This window comes from Mesoplodon bidens (genome assembly GCF_964165515.1).
Source record: "Mesoplodon bidens genome assembly, chromosome: 17".
NCBI classification, from domain to species: Eukaryota; Metazoa; Chordata; class Mammalia; order Artiodactyla; family Ziphiidae; genus Mesoplodon; species Mesoplodon bidens.
This window is the reverse complement of record NC_138174.1, coordinates 74,337,615-74,360,461: the sequence shown is the minus strand read 5'-3', so window position 1 is coordinate 74,360,461 and position 22,847 is coordinate 74,337,615. Positions and strand designations below refer to the sequence as shown.

General features: G+C 42.4%; 1 protein-coding gene across 1 annotated transcript in view; it reads right to left on the bottom strand.

Annotated features, from left to right (window-relative positions):
• Window positions 1–22,847, bottom strand: part of MYO16 (myosin XVI) — a gene marked incomplete at both ends in the record, with an annotated part of 422,412 nt that overhangs the window by 61,152 nt on the left and 338,413 nt on the right. The window contains 3 exons of the mRNA XM_081214708.1: window positions 7,158–7,429; window positions 9,304–9,550; window positions 14,151–14,247. Coding sequence (XP_081070834.1) covers window positions 7,158–7,429; window positions 9,304–9,550; window positions 14,151–14,247 — 616 coding nt within the window. The remainder of the gene's footprint in view (window positions 1–7,157; window positions 7,430–9,303; window positions 9,551–14,150; window positions 14,248–22,847) is intronic.

Here is a 22,847-nt window from a genome sequence, read left to right as displayed (position 1 = left end):
CAAAGGTAAGAGAGTGACCACCCGGCGTTCTCTTTCCTGGAGCAGGCACCAGGGACACACTGATTGTCAACGTAAGAAGTCCAGCTACCCTGAAGCTGCCAGGCTGCACAAACTGGGTGGAGAGACCACCTAGACACAGAGATGGCCAAGCAGTCCCAGTCCTTAGACATCTATGGGCACCAGGCATGCTTTCAGGTGATTCCAGCCACCACATGCAGCTTCATGGAGGACCTGGAGGGACAGCCACTCAGATGAGCCCAGTTGACACCCAGAACCTGAGACAGTAATAAAATAATCATATTTTATTTAAATATCCAAGTTTTGGAGGAGTTGGTAAGCAACAATAGATAGCTGATATGATATTCCCTCAAGGTTTGCTGTAGATGCAGAGAAAAGCTTTTTTGAATTAAACGATGATAAATAAAAGTAGCATGGGTTATCAGGAGGCAATTGAGAGACTAGCCTCTGGAATCTGACTGCTTGGGTGTGTAGCCTGGGACAGGATACACCACTGTTCCCCTGACTCAACATCCTCATCTACAGAGGGGTCACAGTGACAGTCTCACTCCATCAGGTAGTTCTAAAGATTGAAGATACTTAGCATAGTGTTTGTCACATGATAAACAATTGTTAAGTGTCAGCTGCTACCATCAACATCATATTATTACTACAGAACCAGAAATTAGTCATGAGTCATAGAACAGGGTTCTGTAGGGCGTGGTCTGCAGTTCATCAATATCAGATCACCTGGGGTGCTTTACTGAGGATGTAAAGAGCACAGTTCCTGTCCTTCTCTGTAACTACCAAATTAGAATATCTGGGGCGGAAACTGGAAAGCTTCATTCTTCATAAACTGAAATTAGAATACCACTGTTAGAGAATTAAGAGTCTAATTTGGTTTTATGGTTATTCCTTTGCGTGTGTCTGTGTGTGTGTGTGTATCCACACAACTCCTTGCTAATTGTTCATTTACAAATAAGGATTTAAGGGCTGTCAAGAGTGAATTTATATTAAGAGTTTTCTTAACAATTATTTTAGTCCCCGGATTTATGGGTAAAAGTGAGATGGGATCAGGGAGACATTTCATGGTTACAGATCACCTTAAGGGCAAGTCTTAGCGTCCTAACAGTAACTTAAGGGATAAATCCCACATTCTCAAGCCCTCTCATTTTTTCTTAAACTTGACTCTTATCTGAGTTACTGTGCAATGATCTAGGGACTTGTGTCATTTTTAGATTCTGTTAGGAGGTAAACATTTTCTTGTACAAAATAGTTTCCCTTTGAGTTTTTTGCTAAGGCATGTCGGTGACTTTGCCTCAAGACACAAGTTATTTGGCCCCATTCTCACTGAGAATAAGATGCCTCCATATTAAATCTATGAGAAAAAAGAAATGAGAAGATCGTTCATCAAGAAAATACCTGTATCTGTGTGTGTTGCCATCCTCTGTTTTCCAACTCTTCCAGTGTGACTTTGCTCAGTTTCAGAGCAAACTGTGTGCCTTGCTCAGGACCTAAGACATGAAGGATGCCTGGATAAAGCCAGTTCCCTGGCTGGTGGGCCTGTTGCATACTTGAGTGAGGTCAGTATCGATTTACAACCAGCTTATAAACTGGACAAGAAGGGCTTCTACTGAGCTGTGATAGATTACAACCTTGCTAGGTCATTTTTTCGAGGGAGGAGTCTGTTACCTTTGCTCTCAGCCCCTCTTTCCCCACTGACCGCCCTCCACGTGTGTAAGGCCTCTTACATGTCCCTTCCATAGGTCCCTTCTCGACCCCTTCCACAGGTCCCAGTGACGGTTAGCCCCTCTTGCTCTGTGCTCTTTGGTGCCCTTGCTGTTACTCTGCCTTTCTCATAATTTGTTTGCCCATTTTCCTAGCCCACTGGTCTCTAAGGCCCTGGGGGAGGGGCCAGGCTCGTGGAATACACTGAATTAACATGTGTTCAATGGACAAATGAGCCATAAGTTGTGAAGCATAATTATGTTCTCCTGTTATGCCCCGTCACACATTCTCAGGGCAGCGTTCACAGAGGACCTAATTTTCATCAAATTTCAGGTAATAGAAAAAAATATCATAAAGGGGATTCTGCTAAAACTAATGCTGACAAACCAAGTCTGACACATCTCAAGGGTGCATGTTGAAACTTGCCAAATTGTGCTCATTTTGATTTACTGATACGAAGCTAATTCTGCTTTCATGAAAGCAGCACAAAGAAATATTTTTCTATTATATTGATTTATTTGTTCAATAAGTATTTATTGAGTGCTTACTGGGTGTCAAGTGCTATTCTAGAATAAATTTATAAACAAGGCAATAAAAAAGGGAATGAAATGTAACGCTATTTCCAAATTAAGCCACACAGCTGAACCATTCTCGTACCTATACATATAAACTGTGTTTTGTTGCAAAGGGAGTTGTACAGCAGTTCTAAGAAATACGGATTCCTCCAGTGTTATTTCTAAGGAGCGGGTGGCTGGAGTCTGAGGGAGGCTGGGTATGCATCTCACATCACCGGGTTTCAGTGGTGGCGCCTAGAGCTGCCCCCCAAAAACCTGTCCTGTGCTATTTCACCATCCAGGTGTCACTGTGTTGGGGAGAAAGCCGTCACATTGGGTTTAGATACTCAGTTCTTCAGAAAAGCTCTCAGCTGGGAGCTTCCCTGCAAAGAAGAAGTGAAGTCGCAGCCCTGTTCTTCCTTTCCTAGTCTCTGTTTGCAAAAAGCAGCCCCAAACTTTTAAAAATCATACTTTCAAATAGTTGGCTCTGGCTTGTTAATAGTTTGCAAACGAGTGTTAAAATTTACTGGCTCATAAAATTGCTTCCAGCTTTTCAGGCACAAAGGTAGAGAAGAAAAACCAGCCCTCTGGCCGGCCTCTCTTCACTATGACCTTGTATACTGGATGAAAACCTCTAGGATAGGCACGTGTTAATAAGAACAGGACTGGGCATAAAAGGTGTTGACTCTTGGCCTTCATTCTCCAAACAGATCTCTTTTCACTCTATAACCTTCTGAATTGACTAGCAGCTTCATTTGTAAAAGAAAAGATCTTGAACTTGATTTGTGGTCTTATTCTTATGAACAGTGTTCACAGAGCACTTCATGCAGTGATCAGATTTCCTTCCCATCTTACGCAGAAGAAGGATAATTTTGTGACATATCACCAGGTGTAAAAAACTCAGTATTGCTCCCATGGTGAGAACATGAATTTAAAATCAGTGCTGTCTATAATGCCATTTGCAGCAACATGGATGGACCTAGAGATTGTCATACTGAGTGAATTGTCAGGCAGAGAAAGACAAACATCATATGATATCACGTATATGTGGAATCTAAAAAATGGTACAAATGAACTTATCTACAAAACAGAAATAGAGTTACAGATGCAGAAATCAAACTTACAGTTACCAAGGGGTAAGGGGGGCAGGGATAAATTGGGAGATTGGAATTGACATATATACACTACTATATATAAATAGATAACTAATAAGCACCTACTGTATAGCACAGGGAACTCCACTTAATGTTCTATAATGACCTATATGGGAAAAGAATCTAAAAAAGAGTGAATATATGTATATGTATAACTGATTCACTTTGCTGTACACCTGAAACTAACACAGAATTGTAAATCAACTATACTCCAATTAAAAAATAATTAGTGCTGTCTGATAGAATTTTCTGTGATGATGGGAAATTCCACACCTGCAGCTGTTGAGTCCTTGGCACTAATGACTGAGGAAGTGAATTTTAAACTTTATTTAATTGTAATTATTTTAAACTTAAATAGCCACAAGTGGTTAGTGGCAACTTTTTGGACACCTTCAGCTCCTGTCATTATGGCGTAAAGGTGACCAGAGCCACTGCTGATGGACAGTTATTAGAAATCCAAGGCACTGCTTATCTGAATGACTAAGCCTCAGTCCTACGGCTACCAAAATCCCCCAGCACACCTCCTCTATCCAATCAGTCAGGTTAATTTTCTTATCCTTAAAGACCCATTTAAAGTACATTCCTGAACACAGGAATTCACCTTTAGCTGCAGGAGATGCAGAGGTGGCTGTCAAGCCATCAGGATTAGGAATCATGTGTTGTAAGAAAGAACCAATAATGTGGATAGTAAAGAAGGAACTGATTTATTGACCGGCCCTGTCACAAGCCTCCAAAACATGAGTTCCCCCGGGGTGGGCCTCAGTTGGGAGACACCCAAAGCATCTTAGAGCCACATGTGAGCTGAAATTAGGTTACAAGAACCTATAATTTATATAAAAGTCTTGCAAGTCTGATGATACCACATCATGTATTTTAAACAGATGGCCTTAAGAGCCTTGTGATTCCTCGCGGTAGTGGGAATCTCAGTTTTACACCTGGGGTCTTTCTTGCTTCCTCTTCATTAATCTTTTTTTTCCTGTCACTTGCTTTTATGTATATTTTTATCTCCTCTGGTTCTTGAGTAATTCTTTTTTTGTTTTGTTTTGTTTTTGTTTTTTTTTGTGGTATGCGGGCCTCTCACTGCTGTGGCCTCTCCCATTGCGGAACACAGGCTCCAGACGCGCAGGCCCAGCGGCCATGGCTCACGGGCCCAGCCGCTCTGCGTCATGTGGGATCTTCCCGGACCGGGGCACGAACCAGTGTCCCCTGCATCGGCAGGCGGACTCTCAACCATTGCACCACCAGGGAAGCCCTCTTGAGTAATTTTTTAAATTTACCTTTTTTGTTGCTGCCCAGATGAGAGAACTCAATTCTATCCTCAATATTTTACCCCCTTTCTCAACTATGTGATGAGCTGGCACCCGACTCCTCCAAAATCTCAACTCCAGGGCAGGTAGACTTTTCACGTGCACACGAACAAAAAGCATTTTTAGGCTTCACAGGCTATTCTGAGGCCTGCTTATCCAAATTTATAGAGTTTATCTGTGGTGTTCAAATTTGGATGGGGCTCCATCTTATATACATTGCAATTTTCAATCTTGTTTCATATTGTTTTTTTTTTCAATTTCTGATGCTGTCTTGAGTCTTTATTTCACATTTTCCCATCTCATTAGGCTTATCCTTTTAGACGCTACTCTACCTTTCCCAATATGCCCCCCAAATCTTCTTATTTCAACACAGAGATCTGTACCGTAAATCCACTACAGAAATCTACAAGTAATAATGGTAGAAATGGGACCTGGCCTACCTTCTCAGGGAGAGTATTTAAGACTTGCATAGACTATAAGCCTCCTCTAGTTTGTGTCATCCATGGGGGAGAACAGAAGAACGGCTTGTTTCTTTGGAGGGCCTTTGCTTTCCATCTATGTTCACGTCTGCATCCGCCTGAAGACTCTCCTCCAGATGGTTTCTCTAATGTTTTTATTTGCCTTGTTACCATGATGCTAAAAACACACACTTGTCCTCTTCTCCCCAAAGTAATGAATTTCTGCTACCTCACCATCTAAGCATTACTGTAATATGACTCATACATGACAACAGCAGTTAAAAAAAAAAAAAATTCTCCTGGAGATCTACTGTTTCTAAAGCAACCAGTGAAGAGCATCTTTGAAGATTACTAGGGTCGACTCATTGCTGCAGGCCTCCGGCCCCTGGTCTGCCCACTGTCTCCTTGGTGTCAGCTGTCTCTTCACAAAGATGAGCTTATGGCTTTGCTGTGCTTTTGCATTTTCGTCTCGTTTATTTACCACAGGAATTGTGCTCTTTCCTCTGTTCATGTAACACTTTCTAGTGAAACCCACACTGTCATCTCGTTTAGAATTTCACCCTGCATCACCACCTCTTACTCTATGTCCCTCCGCAGCCAGGATCGTCTAAAATATTCCATGCAGGGCTTCCCTGGTGGCGCAGTGGTTGGGAGTCCGCCTGCCGATGCAGGGGACACGGGTTCGTGCCCCGGTCTGGGAGGATCCCACATGCCGCGGAGCGGCTGGGCCCGTGAGCCATGGCCGCTGAGCCTGCGCGTCCGGAGCCTGTGCTCCGCAACGGGAGAGGCCACAACAGTGAGAGGCCCCGCAAAAAACAAACAAAAAAAGTAAAATATTCCGTGTATTTATTTGTTTATTGTGTTTACCATCTGTCTTCCCCACTAGAATGCCAACTCCATGGGGGAAGATAACTTTGTTTGTTTTATTTATTGTGTACCTTCCTGGGCCTAGAATAGGGCCTCATACTCATGGGTGATAAGTAAAATCTGTGAAGTTAGTAAATGTCCTGCAAAGAAGGACCTCCTCTGCTTTTCACAAGTCTAAAAATTAAAAATTAAGCAATAATATCACATGAACTCATCTATGAGAGAATTAATTGAGAATAAACTGTGGTTTTGCATAAATATGTCTAGACCACCGATGCAGAAACCTTTGTTGTCTAGTCCCCAAAGTTGCACTCACTGAATTTTGCTGAGTCATGATTGTCCTCTGCATGAATCATTTCACTTTACTGTGTGGTGATAAAGCAGGTTTAACTTTTAATTAAGTTATGATAACAGGGGAGCCAGATGAATCTTTTTAGCTTTTTAATTCACAAAACTTTACATGGACGAGAGACCGACTTTCTGAATTGTTCTGGTTTGAGGCTCCTCATTCAATGTGGAAGTCAGGAGAGGAGTTAAGGAAGTGATATATAAGTAGCTTTTCCCTAAGAGGCTTAGAGATTTGAATTAATATTATTTATGTTTAATGATTAAAGGGCCCCTGGTGGGCTTCCCTGGGGGCGCAGTGGTTAAGAATCTGCCTGCCAATGCAGGGGACACAGGTTCGAGCCCTGGTCCAGGAAGATCCCACGTGCCGCGAAGCAGCTAAGCCTGTACACAACTACTGCGCCTGCACTCTAGAGCCCGTGAGCCACAACTACTGAGCCCGCGCACCTAGAGCCCGTGCTCCACAACAAGAGAAGCCACCGCAATGAGAAGCCCGCGCACCGCAATGAAGAGTAGCCCCCGCTCGCCGCAACTAGAGAAAGCCCGCGTGCAGCCACAAGGACCCAACACAACCAAAAATCAATAAATAAAAATTAAAAAAGAAAGGGGGGCCCCTGGCAAGCCAACAATGGATTTAATTCTACTAAAAATATATTAGGGCAAAGTACTGCCATGGCGCACTCAAAGACCGGAAGTCAAGTATCAGTAACCCAACAGGGGTCGGGGTCTCCCTTCCCCGAGGCTAACCTTCATTGGAGGAGTCCTTGGTGACAGCCCACAGGCAGGCGCTCACGGCATCATAGGAAGCGCTCAGCCGCGTGGTGGGGTCCCTCTTTGGCTTGGGTGGAGGCTGTTTCCGTGGTGATGGGAGGCCGCTGCTGTCATCCAGGCTGAGCACCGAGTGCAGAGGAGGAGGCGGGGTGGATGGGCCAGCCTGGGACTGGATCAGGCTGTCTACCGCCATAGGGACAGGGACGGAGCTGCAGTGGAGGCGCCTGGGTCCACCCTTGTCTTCAGCTCTGGGTGTGTGTGGGGAAACAAACACAAACAGCCCCGCCAGAGAGACCCAGATGCATTATTCAGATGGGAACAATGAACCGGCTCAAGCAGACATAATCACGGCTTTTTGGTAAACAGCGTTCCTGCCGAGGCTGGAGGATGCGTGCAGCGCTCTGGTAGCCAGCGCATCCAGAGGAAGCCATTTCATCCTTCCAGCCCTTGCTTCATGATAAATAAGCATGTTCGAGACTCATCATTATTACTTAAGACAAAAATCTCACCGGAACCCAAGACGTCTTAAGGAGTGCCACATTTGCTATCAGGCATTCGCTGAGTGAAGTTTTCACACCCTGATTATTAAGCAAATCAAAAAACCAGAATTTCAATCTGAATGATAATTTCTGGGAAATCCATCTTAATAGAGAGTTACTGATGCATCACATGCTGGGAGTTCTCTGTTTGCCCTTGCAAAAGAGTAGATGCTTTACTTAAAACGATCAAAGATTTTCATCTTCCCTGTCTCTCTCTCTCTCTCTCTCTCTCTCTCTCTCTTTCCCTTGCCATTTAAATTCCATCAGCAATTATTTAATTATGTGCGGAATTGTTATTTTTCTTCTGTTATTCCATCTGGTTGCCCAATGCCAAGTGAACTGCTGGTATTCAATAAATAAATAGACAAATACTTCTTCACTTAATTTTATATCAGGCAAATGAATACATAAGGAAATTGAGAAATTGGGGTGGCTGTTTAGCTCCAGCAGAGAAAATAATAAATATTATTCTGGAAGTCAGAAAAAATTAATAGCTATCTGGTTAAAAAAAAATTCCTTCTGGCTTCACATGTCAATGTAATCATGTGCCAGGGAGATGCCAATGCATTCATTTTACCAGGAGTCTCCGAGCATTTGTTTTTATCATTATATCTTTTTGTGGCAGGGCACCAACAGAGCTGGGATCTACTGCCAGGCAGAGCCAGACGCCCATATAGGAAATGAACTAGCTGAAGATGAAAGCATGGCACTCAGTGGATAATTTGTTTTCCCTGTAATGTTGAATTACAGTTTTCCGTACAAAGGGAGTTTTTTCAGTATTTAATCACTGAGATATTTGAGGCTAATTAGTGAGAGACACACCACCACTTCCACTTTAATAAAAAATCATTCGACATCCCAGTCAAGGCAAAGGGGGGTCATTTTCGGTGAGAAACGACTCGGTATTACTAAGTTCCTATGGAAAAACAAATATCTCCCTGACAGCAAATTAGGATGGAAAGACCCAGGGAGGATTGTAAATCACAGGTGTCCTCGTCTGTCCCAGAGAAACCAGGGCAGTAAAGTGGAGAAGGACTTAGGTTTCTTCGCATGTCTATTTCAAGCTCAGCATCCAACGTGAACTTGAAAATACAACTCTGTCCCCAAAGCTTTCCTTTTTGGCAAAGAAGATATATGACAGTTTCCTCTTGTGTTTTTCGAGTGTCTTCTCCAGTTTGGGGGTCAGGCTTTCAGAGGTGTCCAGGAGTCAGCCTTATTTACATACGTGACACTTGCCTAAAGATGTCGGGAACCAAGCTATATATCTTTGCTAAGAGGTGAAGATTAGACGCCTTAAAACTTTGTGCCTGAGATGGTCAGTGGTGCAAGCACGGTAGGTGAAGCAATTATGTCATGGGACCTAAAGTAACACGTAGAGCATCTCTTTTGTGAAAGGAAAGCCCAGGAAAAGCATCCTTTCAGATGTCAGGAGGTTTCATGTAACGCACTGCGCATGCATACATCCTTGTTCCCCTCCCTACGGTCACAAGTGATTAAACTTTGTGTTAAGGGCTATCGGCATTTTCTTGATGCCCCAGGATCGATCGCGTAGGTCACTGAAGTTGCACACTACCTGCCTTTACCTTTTGGTTCCTTCCTCTTGCTTGTTCCTGGCCTCCAACTTCTCTTTGTGGAAAGCAGCATTCATTACGTTCCGGAGCCGGTCATTCTCACGGGCGATGTCCGAGGCGTTCTGAACGACCAGTGCGTCATAGGTCCTAAGCCCCAGGTCCTCTGTAATCCGCAGGAAGCTGTTGATGGATGTGACCTCTTGCAGCCTAACGCTCCTTTTCTGATGCAAGTGCTGGCGTGCTAAAAATCCTCTGATAGCTTCAGAAAAAGAGCACAGTGATGGGTCAACGGGAGGAGCGAAAGCAAAAAACCCAGATGTCCGTCAACAAGTCCAAATAAATTATGTTGGAGCAGCTCTAAAATAAAATGTATTTAACCCAGTCTAGGACTTTACTAAAACATTCTCATCTTATATTAAAAAAGACATCTACATTCAGTAATGTTAAGAGCGGAGGCAAAAATCCTCGCCCTGAGTGAGATCGTGCAGGTAGTATTGTAATAAAGCTTCCCTCCTTCTTGGGGGAACACAGGCTGAACACTGATGGGAGGAACTAAGTCCAAACCCCAGAGAATTCTGGGTGTGGCTCTCATCAGACCGTGTTGGGGATGCAGCAGTCACATTCTTTTATATCAGATTATAACAGAAACGTCTGAGGCTTACGGATGTAATCTTCGAAAACCATGCACGTATTGTTAACAGGATTGTGACTTAACTCCTAGAAAAGCTAACACTGCATTTAAGGCTCTGGGAAGAGACTGTGTAGAAATATGGGTCATCCTTCTGCTTTCAGGGGAAGCAGGGCTAGAAAAACATGTAAGAATTGGGGGAAACAGGTGGATGAACACACTTTGAAATCACTTATGTGTCAGTAACAAATGTAAGGCTTGAAAATAAAGGTCATGCCCACCGTGTAAAGGCACCGACACGTGATAGGCGCTCCAACCCATCTTTCAGTGCCCAAACTCGATGGTCATTAATGTACCAGGATCTCCATTTTGTACCCAAAGAAAGAGAAGCTCAGTGAGGCTGAGAAAATTCCTCCAGGTAAACACAACCAATGAACGGTAGAGCGGGGATTCAAATCTCTGCCCTTATGAGGCCAGACTCTACCTTGCAGCCACGTAGGTGCAATCTGTAGCTCTCCAGAGAGCGGGTCACAACAGGGGAGGTGTAGGGAAGCACATCTGGGATCAATATGAGGATATGACCTTGTAACAATGAGCACAGGTTGTAAACAGATCAGGCGTCTCATGGGAGAGAGTCAGCTCCCAGTACCCAGGCAAGTTCAAGAAACAGGATGGCCCCCGCTCAGGGATGCTCTGACAGATGAGGGGAGCAATTCTGATCTGATGCTGGGATGCGTCCCTTCTCATTCTAAGTTCCTGTGATTAGGAGGAGTTGTTTGCATTATAGGAAGCGCTATAATTGTAGGGAAAACCAATGTGGGTATCAAAGACACTTTATTCTCCTCTGTAAGGAGGATCATCCTATCAAATATTAACTGCTGTAAAATATTTCCTGGCTACAGGAGAAGAAATGTGTGGTTATCTATATATGTTTAGGATATTCACTTAGATGCCTTTACTCGATTAGAAGATGGAAAGGCGAACACAACTTTCCACAATTAGGGCTTCAGAGGCAAATCATATGCAGACGTCTAAAATGCTCAAGGCTTTTTCTCAGATGGCAGTACTAAGTGTTTAGTTACTTTGGAATGCAGTCTATTAAGATAACTGTAAAAACAGTCATGCTGAACTAATCTAAAAGAGAAAAAAAAAAATTAAACAGCTAAAGGTACAATCAGACTCCCAGGAATCAAAAGTGCGGAATAAAATGTAGAAATTTTAGCCATGTGACAGGCACAGTGAGAGAGAGAAGCAGAAGGTCTGTTCTCTGTTCATTCGCTCATTCCTGTTACATTAAAAAAAATCTAGACATTGACAATGGGAGGGTATATTTAAGATGTTTAATCTCTTGGAATAAAGGGAAAAGTAATGTGGACAAGCCAGACTTCTGACCTCCAACTACAGCAGGACTATTCATTGGATCCACATAGACCTGGGAATCCACTGTCCTGTGTCCAGACCCTGTTTTCTCACACTTTGCACTAGCAATCTTTGAAAATTAAAAAAAAAAAAAATTATACTATTTGCTAAAACATGGTACCTTTACTAAGAGACAATTAATACAAATAAATTTGGCACAAATAGATAATTAATACTTGTCTCTTTCTGACAATTTCATGCAGGATAAAATGAAGGTATACAGTCAGAGGGAAACTTCTGTTGGGAATAATTTGAAATTGAAATGATTAAATTTAAGACTGAGGTGTAACTACAGCTTTCTGCCACCCAATATTTACAAAGAAAAAATGAGAACTCTTAAAAAACTGGAAATGACTCCAGATGATATAAATTCTGAGTGAATTTCATACTAGCAAAAAGGACTGAAGCAATGGTTCTAAGAGATGTAAAAATAAAAATCAATAATTAATGCTTTGCATTTAAGAGCCTGTAATTTTAAAAACATGCTTTTACAGCCATTATTTCATTTATGCAATAGGAAATTGTGGTTTGTATCCATTTTTAAAAAAAATTCTCAATTTTTATCATTAGAGGTAAAGAAAGAACTACAGTTCTGCTAATTTCTTCTGTTTCAGGTCCATAGGGCACAGCGACTTAACATTTGTAACCAACCAGAGGAGACATTACTAGCGGGCACCCCTGATGGAAGACAGAGTACGCAGCCTTCTAATTACATGTAGGAAAAGTTCCAGGAGAAAGCGACACCCCGCTCCGTGTATGTATAAACGTGGTATTAAATGGAATTCTCGGTTGGTTCCACAGCCCAGGGGGTAGAGCGCTGGTCTTGTAAAGGGGACTCTCCCCATCCCACTTTCAGCCTGAGGCTGCAAATGCAGATTCTGATTCAGGAGTTCTGGGGCAGGGCCTGAGACTCTGCATTTCTAACCAGCTCCCAGGGCATGCCTGGACTGACCACACAGAAAGGAATTGCAAAGGCAATGGTCAAATGGAGACTTGTGAGCCCAGCCCTTCCCTACACTGATGAGGGACAGAGAAGGCCAGATTACCCTAACCCAGAGAGAAGCGAGGATTGCATAGAGCCTCCCTCACCCGGGGCTCCCCCCACCGCCCCTGAGCACCAGGCTGGTGAAAGTGGCCTCAGGGGACCAGCCAGAGAACCTGCCACATGGTCTGGAGTTTGGAGCACACGGTGGCCTGGGAGGCCGACGCTGCCAGGAGCTGAATGCAGGGAGGCTCTACGGGGAGAGGCTCACTTGTCAGGGTCCCCAACTGCGATTCTTGGCCACCAGACCTCATTTATCGAGACAGAGACACCTGCCAGGAGTCATTTAAAGAGACTTCCTCTTGGAGAGCACCCAGGCCCACAGCCAGTGTCAACAGGGAGTTCCAAGTGATGCCCAATGGAGAGATTTTGCAGTTCCCAGGTGGGTAGCACAGGTGAGGGCTGAAAGGCACCCACATATGCAGAGAGCCTGTTAACCCCTGCCTGCCTGCTGGCCAGAGAAACCCCAGGCCAGGTCACATGGGTGTGGGTCGGACTGAGGGGTGGCCCTGTCCCCTTACTTATTCCCTCGTCCCCGGGAGGGCACCTAAGTAAGGGTGGGAGCCGAGAGGGACGATTTAACTTGGAATGAGATTCTGACTTTTGACCTTCCCGTGGACGGGACTTGCTAAATTCTGAACCGAGTCTGTTTGAGGGGCCAGCATATAGCAGGACTTTTTATCATCTGAAAATGATGGGACCCATCAGAGGTTTCAGCCAGGGGTGTGCCTGAAGGAATCCCCCAGGGGATCGCATAGACAGAGGCTTGAACAGGATGAGGCAGTTTTCCGCGTTCTCTGAGATGCACTTGTTCTTAATAGTTTCAGATACATTAGAGAATTAAGCTCATCACGGCTGCTTCCACCAAAAGTTAGCCTGTAGATTAATTTCTCCCCTTTTTACCTTTCTTTAGAGATATATAATACAATTAAACTATTAAGCAAATTAAAATTAAAAATCTATTAAGTATGTATGTTTTATGTGAGGCATAGTTATGATTTTTAAAATGTACCTATTTTTGATGGTCACTTGGGTTTTGATGGAAAAAAAATTCTAAATGGACTCTCAAAGTTAACATGAAATAGATGCTATCTGCTATCAAAGATAACAGTCCAAATATTATTATCCCTTCACAAAGGAAAAATAGTCAAGCATTTATCCAAGGCATACATGGAATTACTTAAAAGGTGGTTTGGCTAATTGGCTGTGGCAGTCCTCCAGACTCTAGCATACCAAGGGCGCTGACTGGCGTGGCCTAGGAATCTGGCTCCAGAGCTGCACCCGAGTGTCACATGGGTTGTTTTTTCTTCCCCACTGTGGGTTCAAAGGCACACTCTTCTTGTCCTGTGCTTCTTGGAGGATCGGCAAGCATGAATATTTTCAAGGGGAGGGATGCATAAATTACAAGGTATGTATATCCCCTCTCCCAAACTATGACTTAGGTGAAAATTTGATGCAGAATTACAGATAGAATGATCATGAAATAAAGCATGAGCTGTGGCTGCATACTCTGATCTAGAGACAAGTAAATAACCAACTTAGCTACAGTGCTTCTGAAACTCCTGAAACCTATTTATTTGCCTGGAGGTAGCACCATGGGATGGATGGACATAGGGCCGTGGCAGGGTCCACTCTAATATTTAGGTTAACCTAAATGTTAGGTTTCCCTAACATTTAAACTTGGGGGTTCACTAAATGATTTTGTATTTTCCGAGTCATCAAAGTTCAGAAATGTCACTGAACTGTTACTGTGAAGTGTGTAACTCTTACCTTTTTGGCAGGTGATAATTTTTCTCTGCAGCTGTAGGCACAAATCATTTAGCTGGTTGGCATGCCAGTATTTCAGAAATACTTTTCGAACACCAATCTAAAACGCAAACAGCAGGGAAACATTTAACAGCATGAAGATGCCAAAATAACAATGGGAAAATAATCAGGCAAGAGGTTTTTCCAGAAAAGGATTTGAAGGAGCAAAGCTAACAAAAGTTATTCCAGTGCATCTGCCATATTCTTGTAACACTTCTACATTTCGTCAGAATCCCCAAGCTTTTGTTCTAATAAGTATGTTTACTGTGTGTATACATTGTCACTAATGTTTGCAAATACCCATACACCACAGCTGTCCTGGTTGCCCCCTGAAGCACAAAGGGAAAACACGGGCCTTGACTCTTTATTGGAAGATACAACCGTTCCCATGAATGAATTCCCAAATCCCAGAGCTAAACCCTTATCTTTATTTTATGATCATTTTCTTTCCGCAACTCAAAGCAGGGAGGCTGCGTCTGTGAAAAGGAAAAGTGAACAAACAAAAAGACCAAAAACAAAAACAACTTAAACGTGAGGCACAAAACTGTTTCATTTCAATGATTTTTTTTCTATGACACCATATGTTATTATAAATCAAATGTTTATACAACTGCAATGATAGAACCGTGGCACAAAAGTAAAAAGTCTTCACGTCGTCATCTCTGAGCAATAATCTTCTAGATGCCTGCCTAAACAGTAGCTATACAATGAACATCCTTGTCTAGAATTTTAAAAAAGGAATTTCAGCATGTTACCGAATCAGTTTCTAGTAAAAGCTCTGGTGGTATGCAAGCCAGTCCAAATGTTCCACTATTGATGAGAAGAGCTGCCAAGGAAAGTTCTGGAAAACACATGACAATAAGCCACATCCACGCGTTTTCAAAATAATTTTCTGGTGTGTTGTGCTTATTTTCTAAGAATTCACAGGACTGTGGTAGGTGTGAGGAATGCCCTTCACAATGGAAATGCTCAGATGCAAATAATTGCAGAAGAGCCTGGGAAATACTAACATGAAGAGCTGTGGACACACAGAGGCGATGTCCTGTTAGATACGGAAAAAATACAGCTCAGGCAAACCTTGTGATATGTTCACAGTCATCTTCTTAGCACTTGAGACAAACACTGTGAAGATGAGAGAGACCAACACGTGTGCTCCCAAGCATGGGCTGCGGACACTAAAATGCTGACACCACCACCTACCCCAGCAGCCTGTGTCAGACGTCAAAGGGACACCCGAAGCTGGCACATTTATACACACCATTAGGTACCAAAAAGGCTGACAGGTCAGACTTGCCATTAGAGTGCTTGGCCAGAGGTAGCTTATGAAGCTTTTCACATGGAAATGGAGTTTACTCCGAACATATTTTGTCACTTCCCATCTTATGTAGCTCTCCCCTTAGCCAAGATTTGTTGTCTTAATGAAGCACGCAGTTTTGCAAGAGATTGAGACTCAAATCTTGCATTATGCCAGTCGGGCTAGCCACTTGGATGGACAGGACAAGCCCTCAACTGCTCTCCTGTTTCAGAGGCCCCTGGTTGACTAGATGTCCTTCTTCATTTAGTTTTCTTTAAATTGATTGAGATTTGAGGCAGGCACTTGAATGGGTGGCCACAGAGAATTGTCACTTTTTCCCCCCATTGTAGTGTCATTCTCTCTCCCTAGTTATTTTCCATAATTCATAGAGTTTTTTTTTTCTTCCCAACTGCTGACTGATTTTGGCAGTCAACAGGAAGAACAGTTGGTACTGTCTGTGAGCACCACAGAGCAAATCTGTGAGGCTGGCTTTGGGAAGGAGGGAGCATGTCATCTTTCTGTTCATTGTCGACTGTGGTATGTAACTCACTGCAGGAAACTCAATCCCCAAAGCAAAATTCATGCAAACTTGGGTTCCAAAATGAAACTCCCAGAGAGTTAGAGGCAGCAATACTACAGAACGGGTAGAATCAGTAATGACCACTCTGGGAAAACTAATGTAGGGAGGGAGCGCACCATGGGCGCAAGACCTCCGGATGGTGGTGGAAGAGCTGGATTCTAGTTCTACTCCCTTAATTCAGTGGAGACCCCGGACAGGAAGACAGCTGCATGGGATGACTAAGATCTCTTCTAGCGACACGTCTTTTTCTTTTCCTTTTTTTTTTTTTTTTTTTTTTTGGTTTTGGATTGGATTACGGTTTATTTTTACTCCTTACCCTGTTCTTTTTTTTTTAATCAACTTTTATTTTATTTTTAAAATTTTTATTGGAGTACAGTTGCTTTACAATGTTGTGTTAGTTTCTACTGTACAGCAAAGTGAATCAGCTATACGTATACATATATCCCCTCTTTTTTGGTTTTCCTTCCCATTTAGGTCACCAAAGAGCATTGAGTAGAGTTCCCTGTGCTATACAGTAGGTTCTCATTAGTTATCTATTTTCTACAGAGGATCAATAGTGTATATGTATCAGTCCCAATCTCCCAATTCATCCCACCAACAACCCTTTTCCCCTTGGTATGCATACATTTGTTCTCTACGTCTGTGTCTCTATTTCTGCTTTGCAAATAAGATCATCTAGTGACATTTCTAACAGCCGTTCCAAAAATCAAAGTAGGTTTATCTTGAGAATTGTGCTAGATTTGGGGATATAAAAATTTTCCAGGGATGATGGGAAAAGATGAATATGGGACAGAAAAACTAGGCAAGGAACAGAAGACGACAAACCATCTTGAGGTGCAGCCCTGTGGAGTGTGATAAGGGAAGAGGCCACACATATAACCAGTGGCCACATTGTGAAGAACAGACATTTTCCTGTGAACATTGGGTATACACTAGAAGATTTAAAGAGGATCCCATCTAACTTTTATAAAAATAATTTTGGAAACTGTATTCAAAATTTATAAAGTTCCTGCTTAAAACTGGCCAGAGAAATGGATTGTTGGGCTTGGCTGTGAGCAGGACAGTATAATGAAATCAATTATTTGGGTTTGGAAGATTCTACAACTGTTGCTTGTCTGTTGGCCAACTTCTATTTACCTTTTACCCCACCTCCAGGAGTGGATTTTTGATATCCTTTTCTCCACGTCCAGTAGGGCTTGGGTGACCTTCATTTGTGTTCCCACAGCACCCTATGAATGATTCTTTGTTTCACTTATTGTACTGCATTAGGTATTTGCCATTGCACATGTATATTTACATCTCCTGAAGAATATGAATTCTTGCACTTCACAAGTGGTGGGGTTGTGGGGAAGGTGGATTCAGATTAGAAACAGAAGACAAGGAATTCTGAGGTCTTAGGATAAGATGAGTCACAGAGACAGATGATAATGTCCTCAGGGATGAAAAGAAGGCATGATGGACAATGAACACATAAGCCCAGCCCAGAAGTCATTCATCAAGCTGGAAATAAGTCCTGGAACTCAGTAGGTGATAGGATAAACCATGGAGGGAATAAAAGAAAAAAGCACAAGACAGAACGTTGGGGGCAATGATTCAGCTGCACCCCTCTCCTCCACCAAGACAAGGAAGATGAGAAAAAGTGAAACCTCGTAGTAGAGTATTTTCAGGAAATAGGCAGTTTTCAGGTCACATAGGAAAGCTAAATTTGAAGGGGAGTACACATGGATGAAATGGATTTTCTCACAATGATTAGAAATTTCACAGGACTCAATAGTGGGTAGTTAAGAAATGGTCTGAGTGTTTCACATGGCAAATCTGCCTGTCAGGCCAGACTCTGAGGCAGCAAAAAAGGAGGTGTTGCTTGGATCCACGGTTTGGGGTAATGAGGAGAGGATGGGAATGTGAGTCACAGGACACATACGAGGGAAGGTAGGATGCTAGACAGGCAGACACAGGGTAGGTGGGAGCCAGAGGACGGGGCCACTCCCAAGCTTCTTGTGAGATTCTGGTGTGGGTACACTTATGGAAATTCTCCCTGCACAGGTAAAACCAAGGGCTTTGTGAGTGAGGAGGGCTTCTGGCTTTCTGATTCAGTGGGAGGGGGGAGGAAGGGAGTCTGAATCCACACTGCAAGTGTCCTGCTAAGACACAGCTGAAGACTTCGTGGAAATGGCTGGGTATTGTACTGCCATCGCATTCAGATGATTTAAAAAAAAATTTTATTTAGCTATTTGGGTTTACTTTACAGTTATCCAATAGGTAGATTCATTCATTTATTCTTTATTTTTATTGCTTACCACATGACTTATCTCGCCTATATCTGGAGATGCTTGCTAGAAATTTTAGTTTGGCTGTGCTGGTCTTTTAGTAAATGTTTCTTTCTCCTTAAAGAATGAAATTAGCTATTTAGTAGTCTTTCAGTTTCCTTCCTCAGAAACCATTCTGAATAATACATTTTAGTCCCTACAGCCTCTGCTCTCACTGATACTATGGATTAGTGGGACGTAAATCTAGGAATCTATCTTCATCAGGAAAACCCAGACAAGATCCCAAAATTTTCAAGGATTTACATTGTCTATTAGTGACACTGACTAGGAGAAAAGTGTTGGCCATTTTAATTTTGTCTCTGTGATGAATTCATGTACAGTTTCTCTGTAATCAGTGCCTTAGTATGCTATATCAAATCCAACAAATTAAGATTCATCTGAATGAGACCAAATGTTCAGATCACCTACATTCTTGATTTTGGCTGCATTCTCTTATAAAAAGATGCTCTCACAACCAGAGAAAAGGAGAGGTTGACACGTCCTCCTACTGAGTTCTCTGCTTCTGTGTTCCCTAGATGGAGAGTGCAACTCCTAGATGCATCATCTCCTATGTGAGATGAAAATGTTAATGTCATTCTGACTCCTGTAAAAGTAAACCACCTGTGAATTAGAGTCATCGCTATTTTTATTAGAAAACCATTAAGTTTTTTTGTTTTTTTCTTCTTTGAAGTGACAGATTTTAAAAGATTAAACACAATTGTCACCGACGACTTCGAACGTTTCGCTCACCGCTACAGTTTCCAGGGATTGTTTTAGAGGTGTAGGCTGTAGGAGCACAGACAAGAGCTGGATGGGCAGTTGCCATGGAGTGTAGGTGGCCTGGACGCTGCAGTAGAGAGATGTGGAGGGCACCTGTGAGGTTCCTCCCCTGGCGCTCCCTCCCTTCATCATCATCACTGATTACTGATTTCAATCACAGAGAGGCAGATGCAGAGGAGGGCTGCCCTTCTGGGAAGCGTAAAGGGACCCACACTTCCCGTTTCCATGGCAGGAAGCACATACCACTGGCCTCACCTTTTTAGGGACGTCCCCCATCTGACCACTCCTCGCTGATTGGCAGACCACGGGCAGAACTATCTTCAGAGCGATCTTTCTAAACATCAATCTCACTATGTTACTTTCATGCTTAAAATTATCTAATAGGGGCTTCCCTGGTGGTGCAGTGGTTGAGAGTCCACCTGCCGATGCAGGGGACACGGGTTCGTGCCCCGGTCCGGCAAGATCCCACATGCTGCGGAGCGGCTGGGCCCGTGAGCCATGGCCGCTGAGCCTGCGCGTCCGGAGCCTGTGCTCCGCAACGGGAGAGGCCGCAGCAGTGAGAGGCCCGTGTACCGCAAAAAAAAAAAAAAAAAAAAAAATGTAATACCAGGTCATGATTTTCAGGATATTGCTCAAACTCTTTTGAAATGTTTGTTAGACTTTCTGTAGTAAGATCCTTTTTCAATGCATTCAAGTTTATCTATTCTCAAACTATACCATAGTTCTTACAGTTCCGAAATGGGAACTTGTTTTTTTCCTCTGGCTTAATGTATACTGTTTATTTGTCTTCATCTCTCTCTAAATCATCTGCTTGATAAGCCCCCGTTCATCCTTCAAAACCCAGATGGCTTCATCAACTCTCAGTCTAGTGTATAATTTATAACAATGAATTCATTACAGTAGTGTGTCTATGTCACTAATGTACCTTGAAGATATCTCTAGAATACCACTGAATTCCCGGTTTTGTCATTATTGGTAGACCTGTCTGAATGTTCAACTTGACTGTGAAGTATTTGTGGACTAGAATAATGTTGGAAAAATATAAAGGTCATAATTTAGACATATTGGGTGAAGGAAAGTAGATGGAATGACAAAATAGAAAGAGCAGAATTTCAAAGAAAGTGATTTTAAGGGACATGAGCTACAACATGAACGCAGATATTTAAAATTTAATTTACTTCAAATAAATGAATCTTTAAAAAATTATATCTGTTTAAACTATATGAATTCATTCATTTTATAAAAATGCATCTTGAGCCATGGCCGCTGAGCCTGCGCATCCAGAGCCTGCGCTCCACAACGGGAGAGGCCATAGCAGTGAGAGGCCCGCGTACCGTGAAAAAAAACAAATGCATCTCATGCAGTTCAAGAAACAAAGATGTTAAATTTCATATTTCTGGTGCCATCACATTCTGGTATAGTTGTAAACCAAAATCTAGGACCTATTTCATCCTCTAATTCTTTACCTACTCTTGGACTCACCTTGCTCACTGCCTCCAAGTTTTTAATATTCCAGAAACCTTCCATGTTTTTATACTGCCTCTAAGCTAAAATGCATACTTCAGGGTTTAGTATTCAAAGTCCTCCATAATATGATCTTTATTAATCTCTGAAGATCTAACACATTTCACTCCTCTAAAAGAGATGCTATTGACTGTTATTCTAACTTCCCACATACTCCCTGAGAGTAGAAACCAAGGCTTGTGCAGACAGTATCAAGGGCCTACAGCATCTGAGCACAGAGTTCTTACTGAATGGTGTCACCACTGTTGCCATTGTTGTTAGATGCTATCTCGTATGTCTCCTATGTATTGTATGTCATATTATTGGAAGGTTTTTATTAATAGTTACCACATATAATTACCAGATTATATTTTAATGAGAAATAGTTTATTGTGGATGCTTATATCTTTGCTGCAAAATGCTCTATGCTTGTTATTACAGACAGAAAATTATTCTTAAAAAATTTTAATCTCCTTTGCTCTAAACACATTAAGCATTGTTCAAACAAATGCTTCCCATTTAAAGACAAGATATATCATAGCTAGATTAAAAGTAGTCAACTTCTTTTACTGTAATATTAGAATTTCAAAAAATGCCCTGGTATCTATCTCTTAAAGTGCCCTACCAATGTCAATCTGTTCAGTTTTTAAAATAGCTTTATTGGCAATCATAAGAACAACACACTTTTTTATGTGTTTTGATGTCTGTGTCTCTCTCCCATCAGGTTTGTTTTTCTTCCTGCTGATCTGAGAATGTCACTGTGTTCCTTTAAAACACAGATCTTTCTCCTTTTTACCACGCAGAGCACTTTCTGTACCTACCAGGTAATCTCTTTCAAACAGAAGCAGCCTCCCAAAGCCCAGCATTTCCACAGGCACGCTATGGACAGTCCTTCACACATTCCTGGTTATTTATCATTTTCATGTAGTACTTAGGTGCATTGTACCTTATATCTTTTCCTGGTTTTCCTGTCTCACATTTATTCACCCACCTATCCTACCATCTGTCTGTCTTATCCATCTATTCACTCACCATTCGTCCATCCACCCATCTGTGCCTCCATCCATCTCCCATCCCTCCATCCTTCTACCCATCCCTCCATTCCTCCTTCCATCCCTCTATCCTTCCACCCATCCCTCTATCCATCCATCCATCCTTCCATCCATCCTTCCATTCCTCATCCATCCTTCCATCCCTCCATCCTTCCACCCATCCCTCCATCCATCCTTCCATCCCTCCATCCTTCCATCTATCTACCCATCTGTCCCTACATCCCTCCATCCATCCTTCCATTCCTCCATCCATCCTTCCATCCCTCCATCCTTCCACCCATCCCTCCATCCATCCTTCCATCCCTCCATCCTTCCACCCATCCCTCCATCCATCCTTCCATCCCTCCATCCTTCCATCCATCTACCCATCTGTCCCTACATCCCTACATCTATCCTTCCATTCCTCCATCCATCCTTCCATCCCTCCATCCCTCCCTTCATTCCTTCATCCTTCCATCCATCCCTCCATCCTTCTATCTATCCACCCCTCCATCCCTCCAGTCATAAATCAAACATGTGCCTAGGGCCTTCCTAATACCAGGCACTGTGCCAGGCTCTAGGACCATGAGGATGGATAGAATCTGGTTTATCCTTTGAGGAAGTTCAGTAAAACAACCATTTAACTAAAAGCCATCTTTTTCAGGCTGAATTCACATATTTCCCCTGTTTGCTTCTTTGATTCCTTAAGTGTCTACAGAAGACCACTATTTTGCATATTTTCATTTATTAATAATACTACAAGATTTTACATTTTCGTGGTGGCTTTGAAAAACTACTAAATATAAATATTCTAATGTTCAGTCTGGCTCTGAATGTACTTTTAAACATCCTCAAAGGATACATTTGTACTAAAATACAAGTTCTTTTCTCTTTGTTATAAATAGACTATTCTTGAAGTTTAACTTCAATGCAGAAAAGATAATTACAGCTACACACATCTAAAAGAGTACTGTATCTTCTGGTATTTGAAGAAAGTGGTTTGGCTCGAATTACATATAATTACCGGTTAAGAAAAATTAATTGCTCTCACCTAGAACAGTATGACCTGTACAGCAAGCAGTGATGAATAAAAACTACAATTTTGTGCTTACGAGTGAATTACACACTATGTGATCATATGTATTATTTCATTATGGAAATCGTACC